Source organism: Trachypithecus francoisi, unplaced genomic scaffold, assembly GCF_009764315.1.
Source record: "Trachypithecus francoisi isolate TF-2019V2 unplaced genomic scaffold, Tfra_2.0 Lachesis_group8, whole genome shotgun sequence".
NCBI lineage: Eukaryota > Metazoa > Chordata > Mammalia > Primates > Cercopithecidae > Trachypithecus > Trachypithecus francoisi.
In genome coordinates, this window is record NW_022681473.1 from 4,421,903 (window position 1) to 4,447,401 (window position 25,499).

The following is a 25,499-nucleotide window of genomic DNA, read 5'->3' on the forward strand; positions in this document are numbered from 1 at the left end:
AGATGAAAAAGAGGTGAGGAGGAGGAGGAGACAGAAAGAGAGAAAGGGAGACCGAGAGGGAGAGAGAGAAGGAGGGAGAGATGGAGCACGAGGGAGGGAGAGAGGAGAGGCCCCCTGCCTCAGGGCCCTTCTCTCTTCCTGTCTTTTCCTACCCTGCAGTGCGGTCCTGGGGTCTCTGAGCCCCTCCTGTAAACTCACTTTGAAGGCCACCCTGTGGATCTAAGTGCCCATGCCTTCTTGACCCACCCCCGGGTCTCTCTTTGGGACTTGGCTCCATCCTCCACAGGCTCTTGGTTCTCTGGAGCCGGCGCTGGGGTCTGGGTCTGGGGTCACCCCTGGGGTACCACACGGTGCTCCAGGGGCTCATGTGGATGCTGGGGGTCTTGCTCTGGGGAGGCCTCTCCTGGCTTGTGCAAAAGGCCCTTCCCGCACTCCTCACACCTCAAGGCATGGTCTGGGCAGGACCAGAGCCTCGGCCACCCCAGGTGCTGGGTCCCCCAGACCGGCTGAGCCAGAGCCTGCATTTTGACAAGACCCTCAGGGGTTCCTGTGCACATCCTGGGCCCTACAGTGAGGCAGACCAGGTCAAGGCTGGACCCTGTCGTCTCCCAGACCATCAGCCTGCCCTGGCCCTCAGTCATGACCCTGCCCCATGCTGCCACCTGCGTGCTCCAGCCTGCCCCGTCCAAGGCAGCCCACTCCAGGATTACCTGCCCAGTGCAGCATCTCAGCTACTGGAGTGGGCTGAATGGTGTCCCTACAAAGATGTTCAAGTCCTAACTCCTGGCACCTATCAGTGTGATCTCACTTGGAAACAGGGTCTTTGTAGATGTAACTGAGTTAAGATAAAGTCGTAGGGGTGGGCCCCACATAGAATGACTGGTGTCCTGACAAGAAGAGGACACACAACAGAGACACACAACAGGGAGGGCCGAGTGACCACAGAGGCTGAGATTAGAGTGATGCGGCCACCAGCCAAGGAACACCTGGAGACCCAGGAGCTGGGAGAGGCAGGAAGGGTCCTCCCTTGGAGCCTTAGAGGGAGCACAGCCCTGCTGGCACCTTGAGTGTGGACTTCTCACCTCCAAAGCTATGACAGCATCCATCTGTGTTGTTGTAAGCCCCCAACCTGTGGCCCTTTGTTATGGCAGGTGCAGGGCATGACACAGCTGTTATCCGATCTCCAAGAACTGGCTCCGTTGTGCACTCAGCCAAGCTCGTCCTTCAGGTCATCATGAGATGACCAGCCAAGGAACACCTGGACTCAGCGAGGAGGCACGCACGGGGGTAGGGGTTGCACACAGCTGTGTGGGGTTGGCAGCACTCTTTGCCCAGGAGCGACGCAGTATGTCACACCCACCGGCACCTTAGGAACAGAGGCCAGGTCACACCTGCACAGCTGGTGACCTCCGTAAGGCTGCCTGTCCGGGCCGCAGCAGACGGTCCCAGAGGTGACTGGCACCCCCCAGGGGACCCTCTTGCTCATCTGTCCTCCTTTCTCTCCCTCCAGGTCCTCTTCTCCCTCTGCCTGCTCATCCAGCCTTCAGTGCAGGGATTCTCAACTGGGGGCGGTTTTGTCCCCCATGTACACTGGCAATGTTGGGGGACATTTCTGGTTTGTTTTCACAACTCGGGGAGGGAGGTGCTACTGGCCAGGTAGAGGCCGGGGATGCGGTTAAATGTCATCTGCTTCAAAGCAACCAGTCTTAATTTTGGGGTGGAGGTCATAGGGCATGTAAGTATCTGATAGACTCTGTGGATTTTTCTCCCCAGGAAAGCTCACATAAGGCCTGAATTTTGCTTCCAGTTGGGTAAGATTGTGCAACTGGACTCTCTTGGAGGTGAACTTATTTCCCAAATTGCAAACCCTTTGCTCCTTGTCATCTGAGCACCCCTCCGGGAAAGGTTCATTCCCAAGAGTCCCTCTTCCCCCTGAAATGAATACGGCAGCAGCTGTGTCTGCTAACCGCACTGGCAGGGGCCCACACACACCTCAGACGCTGCGTGTGCCCCAGCAACCTTTTAATAGACTCTGGCTGTGCCCCTCTCCAGGAGAGCAGGGGAAGCAACAGGCCACCCAAAACGTGGCTCCTTCCAACAGCTCTAGGGGCTGGTGCAGCTCAGATGAGAGCTCCAGGGTTACCAGGAGGCCCTCATAAAACAGTTTATGATTTGAGAGGCCCCAGCAGGAATGCGGGAACATCTCAACTTCAGCCCTTTGAAAACCTGAACGGACGCGTCTACCCCACAATCACGGTTTCATCTTAAACACGGCCAGATCAACTGCTGCAAAGTCTCTTGTAGCTCTCGAGCCAAATTACCAATGAAAAGCTGGGGTCACTTCACTGGTTAAAAACTAGATCATTTTGGTGACAGTAACCAATGTTACTGTCCAAAGTCATGATAGAGAACATAAAATGTTTTAAAAGATACTTATGGGATAGTATTTAATGAGACTTGGAAAGGGTCTTTTCTTGCGCTTCTTGCTGCTTCAGTATGAACAATAATATGTGATACAGTATCAGCCAAGCATCTGCCACAGGCCAGACTCTGACTTAAGCACTTCACAAAGGTTACTTATGATAACTCAGTGATGCAAATACTCTTGCTATCTCCATTTTACAAATGGGGAAACTGAGGCCTAGCTTTTCCATCGGGATAAGTGGAAGGTCAGGGATCTGGCAGAAGTCAGTCAGAATTACCAGGCCCCAGAAGTTCCTGTTGAGTGTCAGATCTCAAAGTTGTAGTCAGGAAAGAATGACGGGGATGGAGGGTAAAATCTCCTGGGGAGGGGCTGGGCGCGGTGGCTCACGCCTGTAATCCCAGCACTTTGGGAGGCTGAGGCAGGCGGATCACGAGGTCAGGAGATCGAGACCATCCTGGCTAACACAGTGAAACCCTGTCTCTGCTAAAACTACAAAAAATTAGCCGGGCGTGGTGGTGCGGGTGCCTGTAGTCCCAGCTACTGGGGAGGCTGAGGCAGGAGAATGGCGTGAACCCGGGAGACGGAGCTTGCAGTGAGCCGACATCACGCCACTGCACTCCAGTTTGGGCGACAGAGTGAAACTCTGCCTCAAAAAAAGAGAAATAAAGAAAAAAAAAATCCCCTGGGGAGCAGATGACACAAGAACCACGAAGCTCAAAATCCAAGGATACACATGTAACAAACCTGCACATTGTGCACATGTACCCTAGAACATAAAGTATAATTTTAAAAAAAAAGAAAAAAAAGAAAAAAAAATCCAGGTCTCTCGGTCTCAGCTCCCAGAGAGTGGCCCCGGCCGCCACTTCCCTGGTCTCTCGTGCCCCTGATGGAGCCGATTCCTTCCTGACATGCTGAAACCAACCCTGTATAGTGGCCCCATTGTTCTGAAAGCCACAGGGCTGGAGGGCAGGACCATGAGAAAACCCAGCAGGAATCCACTGCTCACCTCTTCCAAGTGTCCAAGACAAAGTCAGGCAGGGAGGGAGAAAGTCTCTGAATCCTTGTCAGGATCAAATCTCGGCTTCCTGATCATCAAAACTTGTAAGGCTCCTCCCCTGCCCTGGAAACCCCAAAGGGACCCGCCTGGGTGGCCGAACTCACAGTCTCCTGACGACTTGCCAGACCTCGGGAAGGCGAAAGGAGACCTAGACAGATGCCCGTTAAACAAGACCCTTTGACTCACTAGGCCAAGGTCTGGGGAGGCCCATGGAGCAGGTTCGATTGTTTTTAAGGAAAGCGATATCTACTTGTCACAAAACAGAGACGGTTCCACTCCAGGTTCCCCAACTAACTTGCTTTTTGGTCTAAATACTCCGAGGACATTCTATCACTGGACCAAAAGCATTTGTGATTCAAAGGCACGGTGGTGCCTGTGCATGGAACATCAAACCAATGCCAACATTCATTTTCGGCATTCACAGGGGACTCCATGGTTTCTAAGTTAACCTGGCGACTACTTTTTCTCTTTTCGATGTGCTGTAGAGACTTTGCTGAGTCTTGGGTCATCCGCACAGTGATGGCTCTGCAGGCTGGGGCCCTTCCCCCAATATTCATGGAAGGAAGGGCTCCTGTGCACAGAGAGGTTAAGATGTCAGCCGGGGAGCACAGAGCAGCCAGCAGAGCCGCTGAAGGAAGCACCATTGTGCCAGGGCTGCTAAAGTCATTCTCTCTGCACATAGCTGCACCCTTGGCACCACGGCGGCCAGGCACGCGAGGTGGCTCGACCTTTTGTTCTCTCTAGAAATCTTTCTCCTAGGAAGATTCACAGGCTTTGCTAGGGAGCAGGGCTTCAGAGCACAACATTACAGAGCCACGGACTTCAGAGCACCAGGGACTCCCAGGGCTCAGCCGGACCCACTCCTCACTCTACAAATGAGAAACTGAGGTCCAGAGAAGGGCCGACGCCATCCAGGAAGACTCCCAGGAGAGCTTTGTCCTCCCTCCCCCTGATCGGGCAAACCTTCCCAGGGAAGGAGCTGACCAGAAGCAGGCATGCTCTGACCCTGAAGGTCATGGCTGTGAAGGGCAGCCCCTCTCCCAGAGCAGATGTGGCCGGAGCGGGTCGGGACTCCCCAAGGCTGTTCAAAAGCAATTTCTACCCCAACTTAACAAGAGCGGCGTTTTTGTCTGCCCCATCTTCTTTTTTTTTTTTTGAGACAGAGTCTCACTCTGTCACCAGGCTGGAGTGCAATGGTGTGATCTCCGCTCACTGCAGCCTCTGCCTCCCAGGTTCAAGCAATTCTCCTGCCTCAGCCTCCCAAGTAGCGGGGCCACAGACTCATGCTACCACGCCCAGCTAATTTTTGTATTTTTAGTAGAGACGGGGTTTCACCATGTTGGCCAGGATGGCCTTGATCTCTTGACTTCGTGATCCACCCGCCTCGGCCTCCCAAAGTACTGGGATTAAGGTGTGAGCCACCATGCCCAGCCCATCTGCCCCTTCTTTAAGAACAGCTTAAAGCTAAAACAAGACACCAGCATCGCACCCTCTGACGATGAAAGCGGCTGCCGCCCGCCGCCCCCAAGCAGCCCGCCCCCACAAGCCAGCGTGCAGTGAGATAGTTACGTCCTCGTCCCGCTCCAGCTCCAGGCCCGCCTCCAGGAGGTTGCCCTCATACTCCTCTCTGCGGAAGCGCTTGTCATCCTCGTGGTAGTCCATCGGGGGCTCAGCCAAGCCCGTGTCCAGCGGTGCCCCCTTGCCCGGCAGGGGGTGGTCCTGCTTGATGCTGCGAGCCCCAGAGTGGGTATCAGTGTGCTGCACCCTCCTGACCAGGGTCCGGCTGCCCGAGGACCTCTTGTGATGGTACACCAGGATGTAGTCCACCTTGCGCCGGCCATCTCTGAAGTACAGGCCATACTTGCACTCGGCATCAGGGTCCACAGATAAGGAGTTCAGCAGCTAAGGGTGGAAGAAAAGGCATCCATTCACCATCAAGCTGCTGGGGACGGGCCTTTGGAGCGTGCGCTGCTCCCTTCGTCCACTCACTCCTCACTCACTCATTCAACAAACCCTCCCTGAGCGCCCTCCATGGGCCAGGTGCTGTCCTGGGGGCTGGGATACACCTGGGAACACAGCAGAAGACCCTGTCTTCAGAGAGCTGACCTTTGAGAAGGAGGTCTTCACTGCTCATCATTCATGAGGTCATGAGGGTGTCAAGCCACATATGGTCCCCCAGAAGCCCTCTTGGTCTATGGAACTAGACCAGGCTGGGTGTCAGGAACCTCCCTGGCTGCTTGCAAAAAGCTATGGTAGGGGATGGTTAATGGGTACAAAAAATGAGAAGGAATAAGACCTAGTATTTGACAGTGCAACAGGGGGCTATCATCAACAATAATTTAATTGTACATGGACCAGTAACTAAAGGAGCATAACTGGATTGCTTGTAACACACAGGATAAATGCTTGCGGGGAGAGATACCCAACTTTCCAAGAGGCGATTATGACGTATTGCATTACCTGTACCCAAATATCTCCTGTACCCCATCACTCTATACACTCACTATGTACCCACCCAAATTAAAAATTAAACGAATAAACAGAACATCCCCCAACAACAACAAAATCTATGGCAAAAGCTATCAAGTGAATGAGGGCTCCCCACGCACATGGATGGGGCTGAGGCAGAGCTGAGCCCAGGTTCCGTGCATGCAAATCTCCATCTCTGATGGCCAGCGCTAGAGGCAGTGCCATTCAAGGTGGTCACAGGGCCACTAATGAGCTGTGTGTCCAGAGGTGAGGCTTTCGCTGTCTTAGTCGGGGCTCTCCCCCAAACGGAGCCTGAACGGAGGCCAGGGGTGCAAGTGTCTCACTTGGGAGGTGATCTCAGGTGCCAGAGGAGGGTGAAGGGGAGAGAGGCTGACAGGGGTGGGTTAAGGAGTGGCCACTGCTATGTGCAGCTGGGCTCCATCCTGCTGGGGACCCTCGGAGTGACCTTGAAGGGCACACCCCACCGCCGGTACCCAGAGGGTGAGGAAGTTGGGTGATCATGCACCCGCTCTGGCCCTCTCTTGGCTGGGGGTCACTCCTGGGGTGTTAATGCCCCTGCATTTGCTCCTTCTCCTCACGTGGCCTTCAGCAGCACCTGCACGGTCGGTCACCTTTGGGTGCAGAGGACAGTGAGCCACTGGTATGGAATGGATGGGCACCGCTGGTGGGTGCCCTGCGGTGACCAAGGGGGCGGGGTTAGGGCTCCTACAGGGCCGGCCCCACCTCAGTTTCCTTATTTGTTTGAAGGACTCTAGGGGGCCACAGGCGATCGCAGTGTGGAGTGGTTGGTTTAAAAACCAGATATTCCCACAGCAGCAATGTGACGGACCGTGGCAGAAGCCAAGCCTGCATTGCTGGAATTCCCGAGGGGTTTGGCTGGTTATCAGGACAGACAGGTCGATCAGCAATCTGGGTTTCTGAAACAAGAAAATCTAAATAAAGCCATGCTGGATAGAGCCTAACCGGCAACTCCAAGCTGCTAATGGTCCACAGAGCTGCGCCTCATCCCTCGAGCCAGTTTCCACCTCAGGTTCCTGTGGCTACGTGAGGACGCTCCCTACGGTACTATCAGTCCCCGGGGGGCATCATCCGAGAAGAGGGCCTCCCCGATGGAGTGCAGGGACGGCGTGCTGCACCAGGCAGGGCCCGAGCACCCGTGGTCTTTGGGCAGAGCTGCGCTTGGGCCTCGCTGGCCTGGAGGGTCTCCCCACGTGGTCACCTGGAGCCCCTGGGCAGCTTCTGGCTGCACCATGGCTCTAAATGGCTGTGCACTGGTCGGGAAAAGGGGCAGGCAGAATCCCTCCTTTGAGGCGGGTGGGCTGTATACAACCCAAACTGCATCAGGGAAGCCGGAGGGTGGAGCCCCTCACCAGATGGTCAGCACTGCAGCGGGGGACGGGGGAAGGAAGGCCTCGAGTGAAGGCTGTCCTTTTTAGTTGTAGGGGAAGGAGAGAGGAGGCTCTGGGCCGGGGCTGCTGGCTGGGGCCTGCCCCACCTTTCATAGGTGTTGATGTCAAGGGTCTAGACTCCTCCACCCCTGGTTAGGGGACAGGTGGGGCCATGTCCCTGGCACCTTGGCCTCTCTGGCCCTAGGATGCCTCTCCTGGAAACAGCATTGCTCACCGCCTGGGAGGGCCCGGTCAGCATCTGGTGCCGGCAGGAGGCTGAAACTAAGCAACTGACTTCTCTCTGTAGTAACACAGGGCCCTGCTGTGCTGGTGGCCTTCAGGAGGACCTGGACTCAGTGTGCCTGCCCCGCCCAGCTTGCCCTCTGTGATGAAGTCTGAGGGTGCTTAGGGGCCGGGACCACGCCCATGTGGGTGGGTGGCTTGGGAGGGCTCAGGGGGCAGGGTGGGGGAGGGGTGGCTTTTGAGGGCAGTGGGTTCCCATGCCCAGCCCCATGAAGGATGGAACCCCAGTATCACAAGTCTGCAGCCAGCACAGAGAGGGCCTGCATTCCTTCTGCAGGAGAAGCACGAAAGAGCTATTCTTCTCAATTTGCTAAGGAGGAAACAGGCCCGGCAGGGCAGGGCAGCCCAGGTTACAGAGCAGGCGGGAGGCTGAGCTCAGCATCAAGTCCCATCTGCACGCCCAAGGTGTAGGAGCCGCGACTCAGGTGACGCTGTTTCTCAGCCCAGGTATGTCATCTCACTGAGTCCCCACAAACGGACCCTACGAAGGGGTTACTATAGTTAGGTTTATTTGACCTGGAGGGAACTGAGGCTCCCACGGGTGAGCTGCCCAGCTCAGTGGCCCTGAATACCAGACTCCTGCTGGCTGACCCCAGTGCAGGGCTCTGTCTCTGGTGCTGCGGGACACGGGGAGAGTGCAGCCATTTAGTGGGCCTCAGTTCTGTCCTGGGGCCTGAGGCAGTGGTTAAGCAGGGCCAGTACAGACAGCAGATAAGCACAGGCTAGTGGGGAGGTCTGGGCAACACCAGGCCACAGGTATGTCTGGGACAGTGTGGGACAGCAGGTAAGGCCAGCTCGGGACAGGGTAGTGGCTTCATGGTAGACCCTGTAGTCAGTCAGACCTGGGTCTACATCTGGGCTTGGCCCCTCTCCAGCTGCAAAGCCTGGGGGAGGCTCTGGATCCTCTGAGCCCCAGGGTCGGTTTCTGCTAAATGAGGAACGGCGAGAGGCTTCACCGAGGGCATGATGGTTTCTGCTAAGCTCAGCACACACTGGCCAGAACATGCCGGGATGGATGCTCCATCTAATTCTGGGGCCAGGCGCCTGGGGCCATCCCTATCACCCCGACGACCACTCAGTGGCAGATATGCCTTCCCCTTAACTTCTCAGGGAGGTGAGACAAGCGCAGGGTCACAAGGAGGTGGCGACTAAAGGTGCTTTTCTCTCCCCACTGCTGAGTGGGCAAAAGAGCCCAACCAGAAGCTGCTCCTGGAAGACATGAGCCCATGTACAGGGAATGCGCCAGCGCCCAACAGGTGAACACGGGGTCTCGAGGGGCCGAAGGGCATACTTGCCTGAGTCCCAGGCGCGCCCGAGAGCTTCGGCTATTCCTCCTCATCCCCTCCCCATACTGCCTTATCCAACCTCCTCTCCCCTCTGCCCCAGGCCTTCTCCAGTCCCTCCTCCTTGCCTTTGCAGACACTGTGTCCCTCCCTGCATGACCTTTCTGTCCTTCTCAACCTTTTGTAATTCAACCTGGTTTTCAGGGCACGGGGCGAATCCAGCATCCTCTGGGATCTGAAGGTGGCCAGCCCCTCTGGCCTCTGCAGGTCTCTCTGTGCTGGGACTGTCTCTGAGCCATCTACCCATAAGTTCTCAACTTGCAAATTAGCCCCAAAGCTGGACGGCGGGGCCCCAGAGGCCTGGCCAGGGACTGTCTAGAGATGTGTTAGAACACAGTTCCAACCTGACCTCAGTACACAGGGACTCAAAACCTGGTCGGAGCCCCATAAATACCCCTGGTTGGCAGGGATAATGGTAATAGCAAACAAATCCTTAGAGAAAGGGAGGAAATTCACAGGGATCCCTTCAAGGCAGAAAGTAGGGATTTACGCTAAGGAGTGGCCAAAAATCCTTTATCAGGGTGAAATAGGGAAGGTTACCAGGTTCAATACGAACCCTATCAAGGGGCACGCCTCCCCTCAGGGGCCTGACAGTCTTTGGGGAGAGAAACATCATCTAACTTCCCATGCACGGTGGAGCGAGAGACAGCACCAGGGCCTGATCAAGAGTGGGCATCCTTCTACCTGTGTTCAAACACCAGCTCTGCCACTAACCACGTGTATGACCCCAGGCACACAGTTTCGTGTTTTTGTCTCTCCATATCCCTAAGACCTCCCTCATGTTATATGATCTCCCTCATGGGGTTGCTGGAAGGATGAATCTTTTATATCTTATAAACAGCCTAGCATAGAGTGAACCTTCAACAGAAGTTTGCTCTAATTGGGAACTGAGACACACGCACAAATAAAGAACTAGGGGAGGACAGGGGGAAAAAAATCTCGTGGCCAGAGTGGACCACAAGTGAAAGATGGTAGCAGTGCCAAATCCAGACTTTAAAAAGTTACAAAAGGAGCTGGATGTGATGCTGGGACCAGCAGGAGGCAGCACCAAACACAGGTGTGGGAGTCCCAGGGCCTGACTCTGTCACTGATTTGCTGTGTGGCCCTGGATAAGCTGCTTTGTCTGTTTAGGTATTAGTTTGTAAGGTGTGGGCTCTCTCCCGTCTATACTCTAAAGAGCTGGGAGGCTCCCAGGGTCTGGAGAGCAATCCTGAGCTGGGCTTGGAGAGAGTCAGGAGGTGAATGTACAGCTAGGACCAGTGCGGTCGCCATGGTGGTGTGTGACTCTATGGTGTCCTTCCACGGAGCAGTGGAGTAGGTGCCTTTCTTGTGTAGAAAGGGAGAAAAAAGGCAAAGATGTAATTGCAGTGGGAGGGATGTGGGTGAGACTTTGTGCATAACTTCCAAATTCGAAGGCCTGGGAAAGCTTCAGAACATTTCTGTTTCTGTATTCTTAAGAAAGGCGCAAGCAACCCCTCGGTGCACTTTTGCTGAGGGCAAGGGGTTTCTTATTCATCTTTTCTTTTGAGACGAATTCTTGCTCTGTCACCCAGGCTGGAGCGCAGTGGTGTGATCTCGGCTCATTGCAACCTCTACCTTCTGGGTTCAAGCAATTCTTGTGCCTTAGCCTCCCAAGTAGCTGGGATTACAGGTGCGTACCACCGTGCCTGGTTAATGTTCATAATTTCAATAGAGACGGGGGTTTCACTATGTTGGCCAGGCTGGTCTTGAACTCTAGACCTCAGGTGATCCGCCAGCCTTGGCCTCCCAAGGTGCTGGGATTAGAGGTGCGAGCCATGGCACCCAGCTCTCTTGTTCGTCTTTTCAATGGTCAGCACTGAATATGTGGTTGCTGAATGAATGAATGCGGGCATGTGTGAATGAATAAGAGAGGCTGGGTCTCGTATGCTGTGGCTGGCTGTGGCCATCAGATCCAAGGATACAGAAGCTGAGACCCAGGCAGGCCAGCAACTTAAACACCACAACCCCCAACTGGTAGCCTCCATTTTCTCATCTGTGAGATGCCGACAAAGACATCTGGACTTAGGTCACAGGATTCTTGTGGGGATAAAATGTGGTGGACGATCTGAAGGTATTTTGAAGACTTCCTTCAGCATAAGTGAGGGAGGTACTCCTGGAAGGTGCCTCCCTAAGGAAGATGGGAAAATGGTAGAAGAGAAATACTTCCCTGAGGCCACATGGGAAAATGTGAAGGACAAAGGTTCCCTTCGTGGCAGGAGTGTGCTGGAAGCCCTGCCCCAGGCACCGTGAACGGCAGCCTGTGATCTGGTCCACACCTGCCTCTAGGAACCCCTTCCTCAAACTCTAAGAAAACGGCAGAAACGGGGAAGGAATCCTATGTCCTTTAACCTTTAACACTGTTCTGGGACTCTGGGCATTGGTTTCTTGCGCTTGTCTCTGGAGTTGGTGCTCCAGGAACTGAATTCATATCCACATGAAATATCTTGATCACTCAAGGGAATCTACAATGTTCACTTTCTCTGAAAATGGGCTAAATGAAATCAGTGACCTGTAAAATTTCTTTTGGTTTTGATACTTTTCAAATTATAGTTAAGAAGGGAACATCAGTTTTAAGCTTCCCTTGTCTTCTAAAAATTTTTAAAAATCAGATCACTACATATCAATGTATGATTATGGGACATGATGTATAATTTATGAGCAGATCATCTCCCACAGCAGATAAAGCAGGAAATACTGGGCAGACACCAGCAAATCAGGTATCTCTGGAGTGTCTGGGCTTGTTCGGGGCACACAGATCCCAGGCCACAGACAGCCACCAGTTTCAAGGAAGAACATAGAAACACTCAAAGATTAACAGAAGGAAATGGAAACAAATTGCATCCAACCTGGCCTCTGGCTTTCAAGTCATTTCTTCTTATATCTCACTGCACAGAAACAATGAAGCGATTTCCACCCTTGAACTTGGGAATGAGGAGAGGCAAAAGCCACAGGCTGGGAACCGCAGCCTGAATCAGATGAACTTATCTTGTGGTTGACTTGTGCATGTATGAGTTGCACGCCTGAGAATGGGATAGGAACTTTTGAAATGCAGCCCACGCCCTCTGGCCCTGGTGTGTACAGAGCCGCCTTCGCTGGGTGACTCAGGGTAATGACTGAGCAACCACTGTTGGCTTGAGTAGTGCCAGGGATGCCCTGGGAGGCTCTCCCTGCCATGCGGCCTGCCCCGCACCAACAGGCCCCTGGTCCATGGCTGCAGCCTCCAGCCTGTCTGGCCATCTACCGGCAGATGCTGCTCCCAGGCTCTGCCTCCCGCAGCGAGCGCCTTTGATTCAGCCTTCCGAGCTCACAAAACAAAGTATGTGCAATGGAAGTATTGTGTGGAATCTAAGAGCTGATGGTCTCATCTGGGCCCAGCTGCCTGTTTGCAGACTTTGTGGCCTTCACCTGGGTTTGCAGGAGGCAGATAGTTTCTGAGTCTGGATAAGCAATGGGTCCTGGAACAAAAACTCTGGAGACTGGGGGCTATTCATGGAAGGCTCCATTTCTTATTGAACATTCAATTCACCATCAGGTCTTGTCCAATCGACCCCCAGAACATCCATTTCTCCATCACCTTGGCCAGCACTACCATCCCCTGGCTCATGGCTGGTATCCCCATGGCCCCACCTTTGGGACATTGAATGCGCAATGTTTTTGAAGGACGCAGTCCCCACCCGTTATGGGGTAGAATTAGCTTCTTCTCCAGAAGGTTTGTTCTTCAGGTAGACTTTCTGCAGCTACCTGGTCTGTGTCCTGGGCCCTTCCTAACTGTCCTCCCAGCTGGTGGGTGACTTGGAGCTGGTCACCTGCCCCTCTGGGCCTCAGTTTCCTTGCCTGTAGTAATAGCACCTACCTCACACATTGCGAGAGTTCCATGAGCTAAGGCACAGCACTGGCTTAGCACTATGGAATTGTCCCTATCACTGCCGTGGATAACAGGTAACGTTCCATCACCATTTCTTAAGTAAGCTCCAGATGGGCGGAGCCTTCTCTGTCTCATTCTTTGAGGGTGCCCAGGGGCCAGCATGGCCTGGCACATGGCTTTGATCAAATGGCAATCTCTGAGCTCCTCCCGCCAGTCCTGTGACTCACAGGTAGGCTCCCTCTCCATCTACACCTGTTCCCGGTGCTCTTGGCAGCTCTGTGCAATCTCAGTTCCTGAAGAGATGCCCCCAGGCCAACCCCCTTCACTGTGACCCAAAGGGTGCAAGGCCTGACCAAGGCCAGAGTCCCTGCTGTTGCTGGAACAGAGACCCAAAGCAGGAGCTTTGCCCCTGCTTCATTCCCCGCCTCTCTGTGTGCCCCAGACACTAGAGGGATAGGCCAGGGCCATCTCCATCCTGCTTGAAGCAGCCCTGCTGGGCCTGACACCCGGAGAGGGGCCTTGATGGGGTCTGCAGGGGAAGGAGGGAGAAAGGAGGTTCTGTCCTTAGGTCCCACAAAGTGCTGCTGAGAGCTTCCCTCACCCCAAGAGGAGATAGCCAGTCCCAGCCCTGTCCTATCCTCTTCCAGCAAACTTTATCCTTCAAGCCAAACCCTTCCTGGGAGAATTCCACCCCCTCCCTAGAACGTAGACCTCTGGGTCTGGCCTTGGGGAGGGCAGTGGGGATACTGGGGACCTCAGGATGGGGTCCCCAACTTACATGACTGGCTTCCTACCAGTGCCCCCACCTGAACCAGGCCTGGGCGCCCAGGGGAGACAGGTGAGGGTAGAAAGCAATCTCCAATGATTGACACCCTGGGCTTTGAGAGTTTCGGTGCCAATGCCAGGGTACCACACCCAGTGCCCTGGGCGCAATGTGCGTTTCTGGCAAGTGAGGACCCGAGGCTCTGACTCCAGAGAGTAGTGAAGCAGTGGGGCCTGGTAGCTACCATCGCCGTGGAGTGGCGACCAACTTGGCCTTCGCCCAAGACCCTCACCATCACCCTCCCCCTGGCTGCCCCAACGGACACCCCTGGCCGAGAGCCAGGAAGAGAAGGTCCCATTCAGGGCGCCAGCTGTGAGCTTTTGGTTGGGCTCCGAGCTCCAGCCCCGGGCGAGGCAGCTTCGGAGCCGCAGAGCTTCCAGGCCAAGCCATGCCTGGGGGCCCGGTGCTGCGCTGGGCTGAGTGGGCGCTGCGCTCCGAAGGCTCAGAGCGCAGGCTGGGCGCACGCACTTGGCTGGGGCGGGCACGCCCTTCCCGGCACGCACGTGCGCGGGTGGGCGCCGCAAACCCTGCGCAGAGGGTGCGGCACCCCCCCGGGGTCCCGGGAGGCCCCGCCGCCGTCCGGTTCCCGCCCTCGCCGCGGTGCAGGTGCGCGGCCCTCCCGCCCGGGTCGCGGCCGCCCGCACTCACCGTGCCCTCGGACGGCAGGTAGCCGATGTCCTCGATGGCGCAGATGTTGATGATGTGGACGCTGCGGTCCTCGGCCGGGAGCGTCGAGTACTTCTCGTTGACCCTCATCGTGGCCGCCTGTGCGCTGGGACCGCCGGGCGGCGCGCCCTCCCCATCCACGGCCCTGGCGGCCTCTGCGGGCGGAGACCGCAGCGTTCGCGGCCTGCTCTCAGGGGGCCGGACCTCCCCGCGCCCAGGCCCGCCGGGGACGTGGCCGCCTCCCGCTCCGCCCGCCGCCCTGGCCCGCCCGGCCCGTGCGCTCGGTGCGGGGTGCGCCTGAGCCTCTCGGGGCCGATCGCGCCGCCACCCGGCTGCTGGTCCCGCGGGCCGGCCCGCGCCTGGTCAGGAACTTGGACGCCAGCCGGCCCGCCTTTGCCTTAAAGATATAAGCGCTCTCCGCCCGCCTATGGCAGGGGCGGTGGCCGCGCGGGTCAGATTTTCCGTAGAAATTTAAACACAGGAAGAAAAAGTGTTCCATTCCTGCAGGCCTCTCCAAGTTTTATTTTTATCCGGAGAAAGTGCCCCTTTGCATTTTTTGAGGGTTTTCATACCGGGTATGAAAGAGGGGAACGTTCAATATAGCCCCACCTGAAATAAAGTTGCCGCGTGGCAGGCGCCTCTGTGGCGGGTCACCTCCGCCTCCCAGGGAGCGAAGCTTCTGAGATTGGAGTCTGGATCTCTGCCCCTTTCCCTCCACCCTGGCAAACTCCTGCTGTCAGTCAGCGCTCACCTCCTCCGGGGAGCTTGCCTGGCTCCTGCCGACCCGCCCCCTCCAGCTGCCCGCGCTCCTGGGGGAGTCTCTCCCGGGGCAGTCATCTCTCTGGAGCCCACTGATGTTACCGGTGTCCCCCCAGTTTACGGAGCACTTGCTGTTCTGTGCCCAGGCGCATGCAGCGTCCCCCAGGCAGGGCGTGAGTATGTATCATCTCATTTAACCCTGCACCTGCAAGGTTGGAATGCGGGTCCTCATTTTGCAGAGGACATCCAGGCTTAGGAAGGCCAAGGACCAGTCCCCATCCTCTGAGGTGGGGCGGGGCTCCCGCAGAGTTTTCCCCACTGCTGGGCGAGGCTGTCCTGCTTTCTGGAGGGGCCGGGGAGTGGGGTGGGATGGTGGCTTTGATCTCTCTTACCCCCGGACCTAGCAGGGGTCTGGCACGCTGCAGATCTTCAAGTCTTCTTCCCCTAAGGAGAATAAGGCAGGTCCCCAGGGGACAGCCACACTCAGGTTAAGCCCCCAGGGCCATGCTGGCAACCACATCCAGTGGATATAAAGTGTCCCTCTGCCTCTGACATCCTATGAGCTCTTCATGGTGTGCATCAGATAGCACCTCCTGCAGGAAGTCTCGCTGGATTCTCCCCCACTGTCCCCTTCCCACCCAAATATGCAGCCCTTCCTCTCTACCCAAAGAACCTGCCTGAACCTCAACGAGCACTTCGTTTATTCCGTCTCATTTTACAGTGGGTTGTCTACCAGGTTCACACAGCCAGTGCTCAATAATTGCTTGTTAAATGGCCACTTGGGAACATTCAAGGCCTACAGAAGTGATTAGAAAATTGTCTTTTGAGGCCACAATGTCGTCAGCATGCCATGGTTCCAAGCATGGAACCTGGAGTCAGCTAGGATGGGGTGGGGTCTAGCTCCAGCTCTGGCACCTTCCAGCCTTGTGACCTTGTGCCAGCCCCTTTGGCCTCAGAACCTCCTGGGCCTCAGAGCCTCCACCTTCTCATGGGAGTCTTCAGTGTGCCTGAAGCTGCCAGGCTCGGCAGTGGTGACTGCTGTCACCACTACTGTCATCTTGTCATGACCGCCCCTTTCCTGGTGCCTCAGTGGGACTCCCCTCTTTAGGTACAAGTCCGTGACTTCCTTGAACTTGGGGCGGTGCAGGAAGGCTATTCGGTTCTCAGGCTGGTGGTGCCAATGGGCACTGAGTGGCCCTAAAGGACCCTTTGTCTGCACCTTGAACAGCGAGAGAGGGTTTGGAGAAGTGCCCCCAGGCTGGCCAAATCCATGCCAGGAACAATGCTCCACAGCCTCTGCCCCTAAAAGTTCAAGTGTCCAGGGCTGGGAGAATCCCACACGCACGTACAGAGGATTATGTAATTCCATCCGTTTATCCTTGTTGGTAAACAACCAACATTGTGTAATACTAATGTACTGTCTTTTCACATTTATGTTCGAGTGGCAAAGGACCTTCCAGAGCTCTACGAGGCGCCATTTGCAACAACAACAACAACAAAAAGTTAAAATATACTTGGCCAAATCTGGACACACTGGTGTTCCTAAAGGTTTGGGAAGTGACACTTCTGGCCCCAGAGGGCTCTGGGGCTCGGGGGCTGCCTGCTGAGGGGCCATCTCCTAGGCAGGGTGACCCCACCCTCTCCCCGACAGCACCACTGTGGCTTTACTCAAGAAACAGTGCTTAACTTCTGGTTTCTGTGATTTCTACTGTAGCCAGGCTCAAGGCCTCGCTCGGCTTGCCTGTAAGACTCCACTTTCTTTGCTATTGCCAGTATGTTTCTTTTTTTCTCTCCAGTATCCCTGCATTCTGTTTCCTCTCGCCCCTTCCCCAAGTCTTCCGAGGTGGACAGTGTGGACACGCCCCAGACAAAGGCAGAGAAAATGCAGTGTGGCCTCTGTGCAGCAAGGGCAGAGAGGGTCAGTTCTGCCTCCAGGCCTCTTGTGGCCTTTGCCGGGGGTTCGTGGGTCTAGGGACTTCAGGGACCGACACAAAGTAAAAACAATAGTCCCTCAAAATAGGAGTGGGAAAATAATTCCTGTAAGTGGAGATATCTCCCAAGCCAGGACAAGTTTACAGGGTCCTTTTTGTTCCACAGATGGTTCCCTTGTCTAGCTCCCTCTCCTCGCCTGTGTCCCATGGGTCATTTTGTTGGGATTCTCTCTCCACTCCAGTCACTAGTTGGTTATACGTGGGGCCTCTCCATAAACTGCTGCACTCAGTTTTCTTTTTGTCTCAGTGATTTTCATCACTAAAACCCTACAGGTACAGATTTCGCGGGCAGAGGATGAATTCCCGGCTCGTGAATTAGTAAAACGCCGCTGTAATTTGTCTAGAACCATCTAGACAAATTTCGAAATCCCATTTCGTTATGGGAAGCTCCAGGCTTCCCAGTTGGCCTGTTTGGCCACAGTGTTGCTCTTCAGTGTCATTTGATGGCATGCGCCAACTGATACAGGTGTCTTTGCTGACCATTTTTTTTTTTTTTTTAATATGGAATGCTTCATGAATTTGCGGGTCATTCTTGCGCGGGGCCCATGCTAATCTTCTCTGTATTGTTCCAATTTTAGTGTATGTGCCGCTGAAGTGAGCACTTTGCTGGCGTTTTAATAGTCACTGAGGATACAAGCATCAATTGATGAGGAGCGCAGACCAACAAACCTGTTAGGAGGGTGGCTTCCTGGTAGGAGGCAGCACAGGGGAGCCCTTTTCAACGGTATTTTATTTCCATCCCGTTGGCATTGCCCACAGGGAAGAATACCTCAGAGCACTGGCCATGCTGTCTGCAACTCAGTGGGAAGTCCAACATACCAAGCTTTACAAAAGGAGGCAGAGCGAGGTGCCCCAAATGATGGAGATGCAGGGACTGGTTACTGAGACCACAGGCCGGAACAGGAACCTCACTCCCCATTAACCAACCTCACGGCCTTGGTTTGCCTCAATTTCCTCTTTTGTAAAGTGATGCACGAAGTGTCTCCCTTTGGATGGTGGGCGAGGACCAAGAGGCCCAGCGCCTGGCCATGGTGAGTCCAAGCCAGGGATGCAAACGCCTCTTCTAATAAAGGAGCTCCAGGGTGGGACACAGTGGGTGTCTCAGCACAGTGGATGTGTGGGGCCAGATCATCCTCTGCGGTGGGAGCTGTCTTGTGCAGTGTGGGACATTTTGCAGGCTCCCTGGTGACCTCTACCCATCCACAAGATGCCAGCAGCACTCTCTGCCTCCAGCCCCAGTGTGACAACTAAAAATGTTTCTTGGTGGTGTCAAATATCCTCCAGGGGACAAAACCAGCCCCAGTTGAGCACCACTGCTCTCAGATTTCTCAGCAGCCCTCACCTGCACTGTCACCTGGACCTGGGAGGCCAGCTGTATCAGTCCCCATTTCACAGGTGCGCACACCTGGGGAGGTGATGTACTTGGCTTAAGGTCCAGCAAGAGAGCAAACTTGGCTTTCAGTCTAGCTCTCCTGACCCCCACCCCTCAAACCAGAGCTCACTCCATGAATTCCACACACACCTAGAATTAGAGAGGTGGCAGAAAGGAGATTGGGTTTCTTTTTACAAAATAGAAATATGCAGGTGCCCAGGGTTGCTCTCTGTTGGTAGTGGTGGTGGCGGCACCCGCACAGCCCAGGTGCACTGAACCTGCCCTGGCCCTCGATTGGCCCAGTACAAATCTCTGCATTCAGAGGGGTTTAATAAGTGCTGTTGACTCACGAGCAGCCCAGGGGAGGGAAAGGAGCATGGAAGGAGTGAGCAGTCATGACTCAGGGCCATTGTGAGCGCCAACGGCCACCCGTCCCACTCCCAGACCAGCCCCGCGCTGCTGGGCAACCCGCGTAGGACAGAAACAGAGGCCAAACAGGTAAATGATATCATCTCCTAAAAGCAACTTGGGCTGTAATTACTGCGGGGAAGATGTGCCTGGGGAATTTACAACTGAGATACGGTGGGCAGGAGACAGGTCACTGTCATTTCCTTCCCTTGCATGATGTCAGTGCCCAAGCAGAGGCCGGCCAACCGCAGCATGACGGCGGGACTCCACGGGCTCAGAAACTGCCGGCCGAAGCTCGGAAACGCAGCCAAAGCATGAAGTTCTGCCTGGGGCGGAGGGGAGGGTGCGGATTTGTTTTTTTCCTCCAACAGAATTCATGGACATCCAGTTTCCAGAGGAGGGTTTTCAGATTCATAATGTGTTTTGTGAACCCAAGGCCTGCCTTCTGAGAATCTCAAGAGCTTTAAAACTCACCCGGGGTAGCTGAGAGCCTGGCCAGGCCACCTTCTCCTGGAAGCCTTTCTGGTCCAGCTCAGATGGCATCCCTCACCTCTGCTCCTTCCATCCTCGGCTTCGGCCACTCATGTTCCCTTCTGCCCACCATCCTTAGTTTTTCGGGCTTCATTTCTGCACTCTTTACTCTCCTTCCCATCCTTGGCACACTATGGATTTTCCCTATTTATGTTTATTTATTTAACAAGCAGCTGCTCCATGCTTACTACAGCCAGCACTATGCTAAGCTCTTTACAAATGTTAAGTCGCCCTGTTAGGGTGATTACAGTCATCTGCAAGTGCATTCACATGGACGACGGACACACCCTCCTGCGTCCTTTCTCAGGAGGTGTGGGAAGAAGTGTAGACGAAATCTTAAACAGCTGCTTCCTCCCCAGGGACTCTACAGGAGGCACAGCCTTCCTCCCCAGGATGATGGGTGCATTACCATCAGAAACCCTGCCGTGGGGGACAGGGTGGGACTCCCCGCAGCAGGACTGCACCTGCCCACCCTGCCAAACAGAGCACCTCGCTGCCTGCCCCGGTTCAATTCTTCTTCCCAGGGCTTGAAAGAAGAAAAGTTCCAGACTGCCTGGCAATTTCTTTTCACTAGCATACTTCCCGAGAGTAAGGAACCTCCCCCTCGCAGAGGTGGGCGGCCTCCGTCTGAGCTCGTGCCACTCCAGAGAGACGAGGCTGACCCTATGGCTTCCTCTGAGCCCTGCCCTGACTGTGTACTTTCTCCCTAGATACGATGCAACTTCTGATAAAGAAGGACAAGTCCTGGTTCTCCTGTCCTCTGGCCAGAGGGACTGAAGGTGACTTGAGGTCCCAAGGCCGTGGAGCTGGGACATGGGTTGCCACCCCTGCACTGCTGAGAGTACACAAATCCCATGAGAGCCGCTCTCAGCCACAGACTTATCCCTGCACCTTCCGTGGGGTGTGTGCCGGGCGTGAGCGCACCAAACCTGCATCACTCCCCTGGTGTCAGTGACCTGCCCAAGGCCCTGATTTCCCTAAAGACCCATGTCTAAGGCCTGAGATGGATCCTAATGTTGCAGGCACTGGCTGCAGCAAGCGTCCCACTCTGGAGCGAATCCTCTGGGGTCTCATCACACCCTCCCCTCCCCAAAGTCAAGGAAGCCACAGCTCCAGGGCCCACTGTGAGCCTCCGTTATCTTTACAGGAGATCCTGACGCCTTCCTGGGAAACCCTATGGTTGGAATAAAAGATGTTCCAGAATTTTGTTATGCCATGCATGGCCTTTTCCTTGAACCCTTGCTGTTCATTTCATTGTGCCTTCACGTATATATCATTTGGTGCCAAACTTCTGTTTTGTGTCAAGGCCTCTGCCAGGCTGGGGGTCTCTGTCCTGCAACTGAACTTCTGGGCTGCAGGTTTCTCTTGGGGGGATACTGTGTGTGACAGTTGTTGGCTGTGCACTCCGGGCCCCATGTTTGTGGGAGAAATGAATGGGAAAATGAGCCAGGAACATCACCAGTTAGTGGAGGAATCTTCCCAACCCTGCACTGGGGAATCAGAACCTTGAAGGCCCTCTGGGTTGGGCATGGAAGACCACATCCTCCTGATGCAATGTTTCTGTACAATGAAGGAGTGCGTTACTGGGCCCTGTGGAGCATGTGTCATTGAGATATTCTACTACCCACGCTAACAAGAGTAAAAATAATCAGGGGAAATCAATAATCTATGTTATGTAACCTATTATACACAGAATATCATTTCAACATGTCCTCAATATAAAAGTTCCTGGCCAGGCATGGTGGCTCACACTTGTAATCCCAGCACTTTGGGAAGCTGAAGTGGAGGATCACTTGAGGCCAGGAGTCAGAGACCAGTCTAGGCAACACAGTCAGATCCCATTTCTAAAAAAGAAAAGAAAAATGAGCCAGGCATGGCGGTGCATGCCTGTAATCCCAGCTACTTGGGAAATTGAGGTGGGAAGATTGCCTAAGCCCAGAAGTTTGAGGATGCAGCGAGCTATGATTGCACCAATGCACTCCAGCCTGGGTGACAGAGTGAGACCCTGTCTCAAAAAAAAAAAAAAAAAAAAAGTTATTAATCAGACCTTGGACATTCTCTTTTTTCCAACTACATATTTGAAATCTGGTATGTGAATTTTACTTTAAGGCACATTTCAGTTCAGAAAAGCCACCTTTCCAGGGCTGAAAGCCACATGTGGAAAGGAATGACGAGCCTGGACCGCTTAGCTACAGAGCCTTTTCTTCTTATTATTAATAATAAGAATATATTACTAATATAGGAACACTATATTGGATGGCTTTTATTTTCTGCATTGTCATTTCCTCTATTTTTTAAGATGTCTGCAGTGATATGGAATAGGTTGATAGGTAGGGAAAGGGCGACGATCATTTAAGGGACTGACACACTTTGTAACCTGTGGGCTCATATTGGACCCTTTTACTATTCAGGAAAAAATAGTTGAACAGCTTTTTCTCTGTACAACACACATGCAGAGAAACTGACCTTTGCCTCAAGGCCAATCACAGCACATTCCTGAAATGTTATGACCGAGGAGCCTTTAATTACAAAACATATCTGATGACAGAGCTGGTCACACAGGTGTTCAACTGAAGAAGCCGAGAGAGCTCACTATTTCACACCAGAAAGAGATCCAGGAGGATGCCCGGGGGCACCCTCCCAGGGATCCTACCATGTAGTGCTCCCAGTACATGGGCCATCTACCTTGCCAGGTGGAAGCGATGAGGTTGGGTAAGAGACCTGAGGCAGGGGCCGACAGCGCTGGGGAGCAGGGGACTGACCCAGATGCCCTCCAGGAGAGGTCCTGGGCAGGGGTTCCAGGACTCTGCCTTGGCAGGTACCCCTGAAGGAGATGCTCAGGCCCCTTCCCCTGGCTTTTCCGCTAGAGTGAGGGGTTCATTCAGCCACATACTCATTCATTCGCTCAACTGTTTGTCCACTCATCCACCTGCTCACTCGCCCATTGGCTCACCCCGTTCCCCACTTACCCACTCACCATGCACTCACGATTCATTTATTCACTTGGAGTTTCACTCTGTTGCCCAGGCTGGAGTGCATTGGCATAATCTTGGCTCACTGCGACCTCTGCCTCCTGGGTTCAAGCAGTTCTCCCGTCTCAGCCTTCCAAGTAGCTGGGATTACAGGCACCCGTCATGGCTAACTTTTGTATTATTAGTAGAGATGGGGTTTTACCATGTTGGTCAAGCTGGTCTTGAACTCCTGACCTCAGGTGATCCACCCACCTCGGCCTCCCACAGTGCTGGGATCACTGGCGTGAGCCATGGTGCCCTGCCTCGTTCACTCATTCTTTTATACCTCTACCTCCTCAAATCCCTTCCCGGCTTTGTATTTCTCCATAGAATCTGCCACCCCTTATCTGCAGAGGAATTCGCTTCATCATCTTGTTTTCCTTCCACCTCCCCTCACCCTCCTCGGCTAGAATGGTGGCTCCAGGCGATTTTGTCATAATTTGATGGCTCATATTCATGCCTGAAAATGGCATGAGCCATGGAGACTTAGAAAAATGCACAGAATCGAGCCAGCTGTCCAACAAAGTTGGGACCCAAGGCATTGACTCTTAAAACGTAAGGAGGGGACAGCGTGAGACAGAGTAGCCTTTGTGACAGACAGTGGCCGCCTGTCTTTGCAAAATGCATTAGTGGCCAACAGCAAATAAATCAAGTCGTTTCAATCCCTTTGCTTATGTAGACAAAATCCAAAGATCTGTGTCCTATAGAGTTAGTAAGTACATGCATGCACACACTTGCACACATACACATACGACAACTCATCCATGAAGGGTTAAAAATGACCCAACCTGGGACCTGCTTTCCAATGGCATGCATAATTAGTGGTTCCAGTGTCTACCCAGAAGCTCTTCCTGAATGCAGATATTTAAGATGTTTAAGCTCATCATAGCCTGGATCCTCCAAGACACATAGTCATATAGAGCCCAGGGGCCACAGGGCTGCCTGCCCCGCCCTCTAACATAGATTATCATTTTCCAAAAGCTATTCCCAAGACTCAGTGTCCCTGCTTCTTAAGCATGAATGATTACGTCTGAAATCAGGCTTTCTGGAAAATCAAGTTGGCGTCCCTGCTTCTTAAACATGAACAATTATGTCTGAAATCAGGCTTTCTGAAAAATCAAGCGTTCCCCTCCCCCTTTAAGCTCATCACAGCCCAGATCCTCCATGTTAAACAGATCTCAAATCTGTTTAGCTTGGGGACTAAACAGAGGGGGACAGTTTTCCCTTAGATAACCACTGGAGCAGCCCCTACCTGCCTTCCCACCACTTAAGAACAGTTGGAGGAGTGGGCTGGGGGAAGAGTGGGGGGTGTGCCAGGGACAGAGCCCCTTACCATGGAGCAGACATAGGCTAATGGCATCCTCCTCCCAGGAGTTAACTGTATTCTCTTGGGCTGGACTTCAAGTTTTCTGGGAGCTGTGACCCTCCCTCCCTCCTGGCTCGCTCACGTTTCCGAGATTTCTGCTAAGAAACCACCTTTCCAGGGTCTGCCTTGGCCCTGCTCCCAGCCCCTTCCTCTGCTTCCCCGCATCTGTTATCTGACAGCTTATTATTCTCCCTGCACCTGGAAAGCAGGGACCGTTGTTTTTTTCTATATATATTATCAGGACCTAGCAGAGCCCGGCACACAGTAGGTATGCAAAGCATTCTTTGAAAGGATGAACAAATGAGAGAATGTCCTTTGCCGGTGTCCACAGATTCTAGCATCCGCCTAGTGGAGGACAATGAAGAGTTTACCCACATAGCAATTTTTACACGACTCAACCAACCCCAGCACGGACACTTGCTTCTTAAAGAGAGGCTGTGGAATCTTCACAAACAGGTTCTCCCTAGGGGCAAGGATGGAGTTGTTGTCTTAACATTTTCCGGCTGGTGGAGCTGCCGGGGAAAGCTGCTGAGGCCACTGCCACCTGCCACAAAAGCCCCATTGAGAGCCAGGCCTTCTCCAACATGAGGGCTCCTGTCCAGGGAGGAGGTGGGCTGGGTTTTCCTGGCAGGAGTGTGCCCCCTCCACAGGGGCAATCAGTGTATTTATGAAGGTCCCCCTATGTGTTAAGCTGTGAGCCCTGGGCACAGACCCACAGGTGTGGGGCTGATAGTCGGCCAGGAAGTCAGAAATCTGACAGCCACAGAAAAATGCCGAAGGACCAGGGGGAGGAAAGGTCACGGTCGATTCCGGAAGGCTTTGCACAGGGAGTGGCTTCTCAGCTCAATCCTAAAGGGTCACTGGGAACTAGGAAGATGAAGAGGAGGGGTCAACTGCTCCAAGCCAGAGTCAGGGGTCGGGAGGCCTGGAGGGATAGGAAGGCTGGGAAGGGCCTTGGGGCTGCCTGTGCATCCACCGGGTGCCTGAGAGCATCTTCTCAAGGTTGCGAGGCACTGGGGAAGAAGCAGCCAGCAAAACACGCACAGGCCGGGTTCTGTGGCTCATGCCTGTAATCCCAACACTTTGGGAGGCCGAGGCAGATGGATCACTTGAGGTCAGGAGTTCAAGACGAGCCTGGCCAACATGGTGAAATCCTCTCTCTACTAAAAATACAAAAATTAGCCAGGCATGGTGGCAGGCACCTGTAATCCAAGCTATTCGGGAGACTGAGGCAGGAGACTTGCTTAAACCAGGGGGTGGAGGTTGCAGTGAGCCGAGATTGCGCCACTGCACTCCAGCCTGGGCAACAGAGGGAGACTCCTTCTCAAAAATAAAATAAAATAAAATAAAAATAAAAAAATAAAAATAAAAACATGCACGATTCCTTGCCCCCTTGGAGCTGCTGTCCAGCGAGGGAGGAGCAGGCAGACCATCGACAAGACAGAAGTGAATGACACGACAGGTGGGATGTTCAGAGGTGGTTCAGCCCCACGGCTTAGAGGGGTTTGGATGTGACTGGAGGGTGGAGATGGCGGTTTCTCATGGTGGCCAGTACAGACCTTGCTCTGTGGGGAGCCCTTCACGGCTGCTTGGTATAAGGAAACTTGGGGAAGACTTAGACAACCAGGTTCCATTTTTATGCAAATAAAAGGACTTTTGGTCACGTGAGTTAGGAAAACA

General features: G+C 54.0%; 1 protein-coding gene, 1 long non-coding RNA gene and 1 other non-coding gene across 15 annotated transcripts in view; 1 reads left to right on the forward strand and 2 right to left on the reverse strand.

Moving 5' to 3' along the window:
* ANO1 (anoctamin 1) overlaps nt 1-25,499 on the reverse strand; it is a 225,918-nt gene that overhangs the window by 101,707 nt on the left and 98,712 nt on the right. For 10 of the 13 annotated variants that reach the window (XM_033205187.1, XM_033205196.1, XM_033205197.1 and 7 more), the window contains exons 2-3: nt 14,364-14,536; nt 5,052-5,384 (exon numbers count right to left, since the gene is read on the reverse strand). In XM_033205187.1, the coding sequence (XP_033061078.1) occupies nt 5,052-5,384; nt 14,364-14,536 (506 nt within the window). Of the gene's footprint in view, nt 1-5,051; nt 5,385-7,467; nt 7,721-14,363; nt 14,537-14,990; nt 15,145-25,499 lie in introns of those variants that run through there. The other 3 variants (XM_033205198.1, XM_033205194.1, XM_033205199.1) reach the window with 2 other exon arrangements.
* LOC117080284 lies at nt 7,831-20,658 on the forward strand. The gene is made up of 4 exons (XR_004435771.1): nt 7,831-8,110; nt 8,843-8,919; nt 17,710-18,162; nt 20,153-20,658. It is a non-coding gene; the product is annotated as an uncharacterized LOC117080284 (long non-coding RNA).
* Nucleotides 17,627-17,733, reverse strand: LOC117081805. The gene has a single exon (XR_004436290.1). It is a non-coding gene; the product is annotated as a U6 spliceosomal RNA (small nuclear RNA).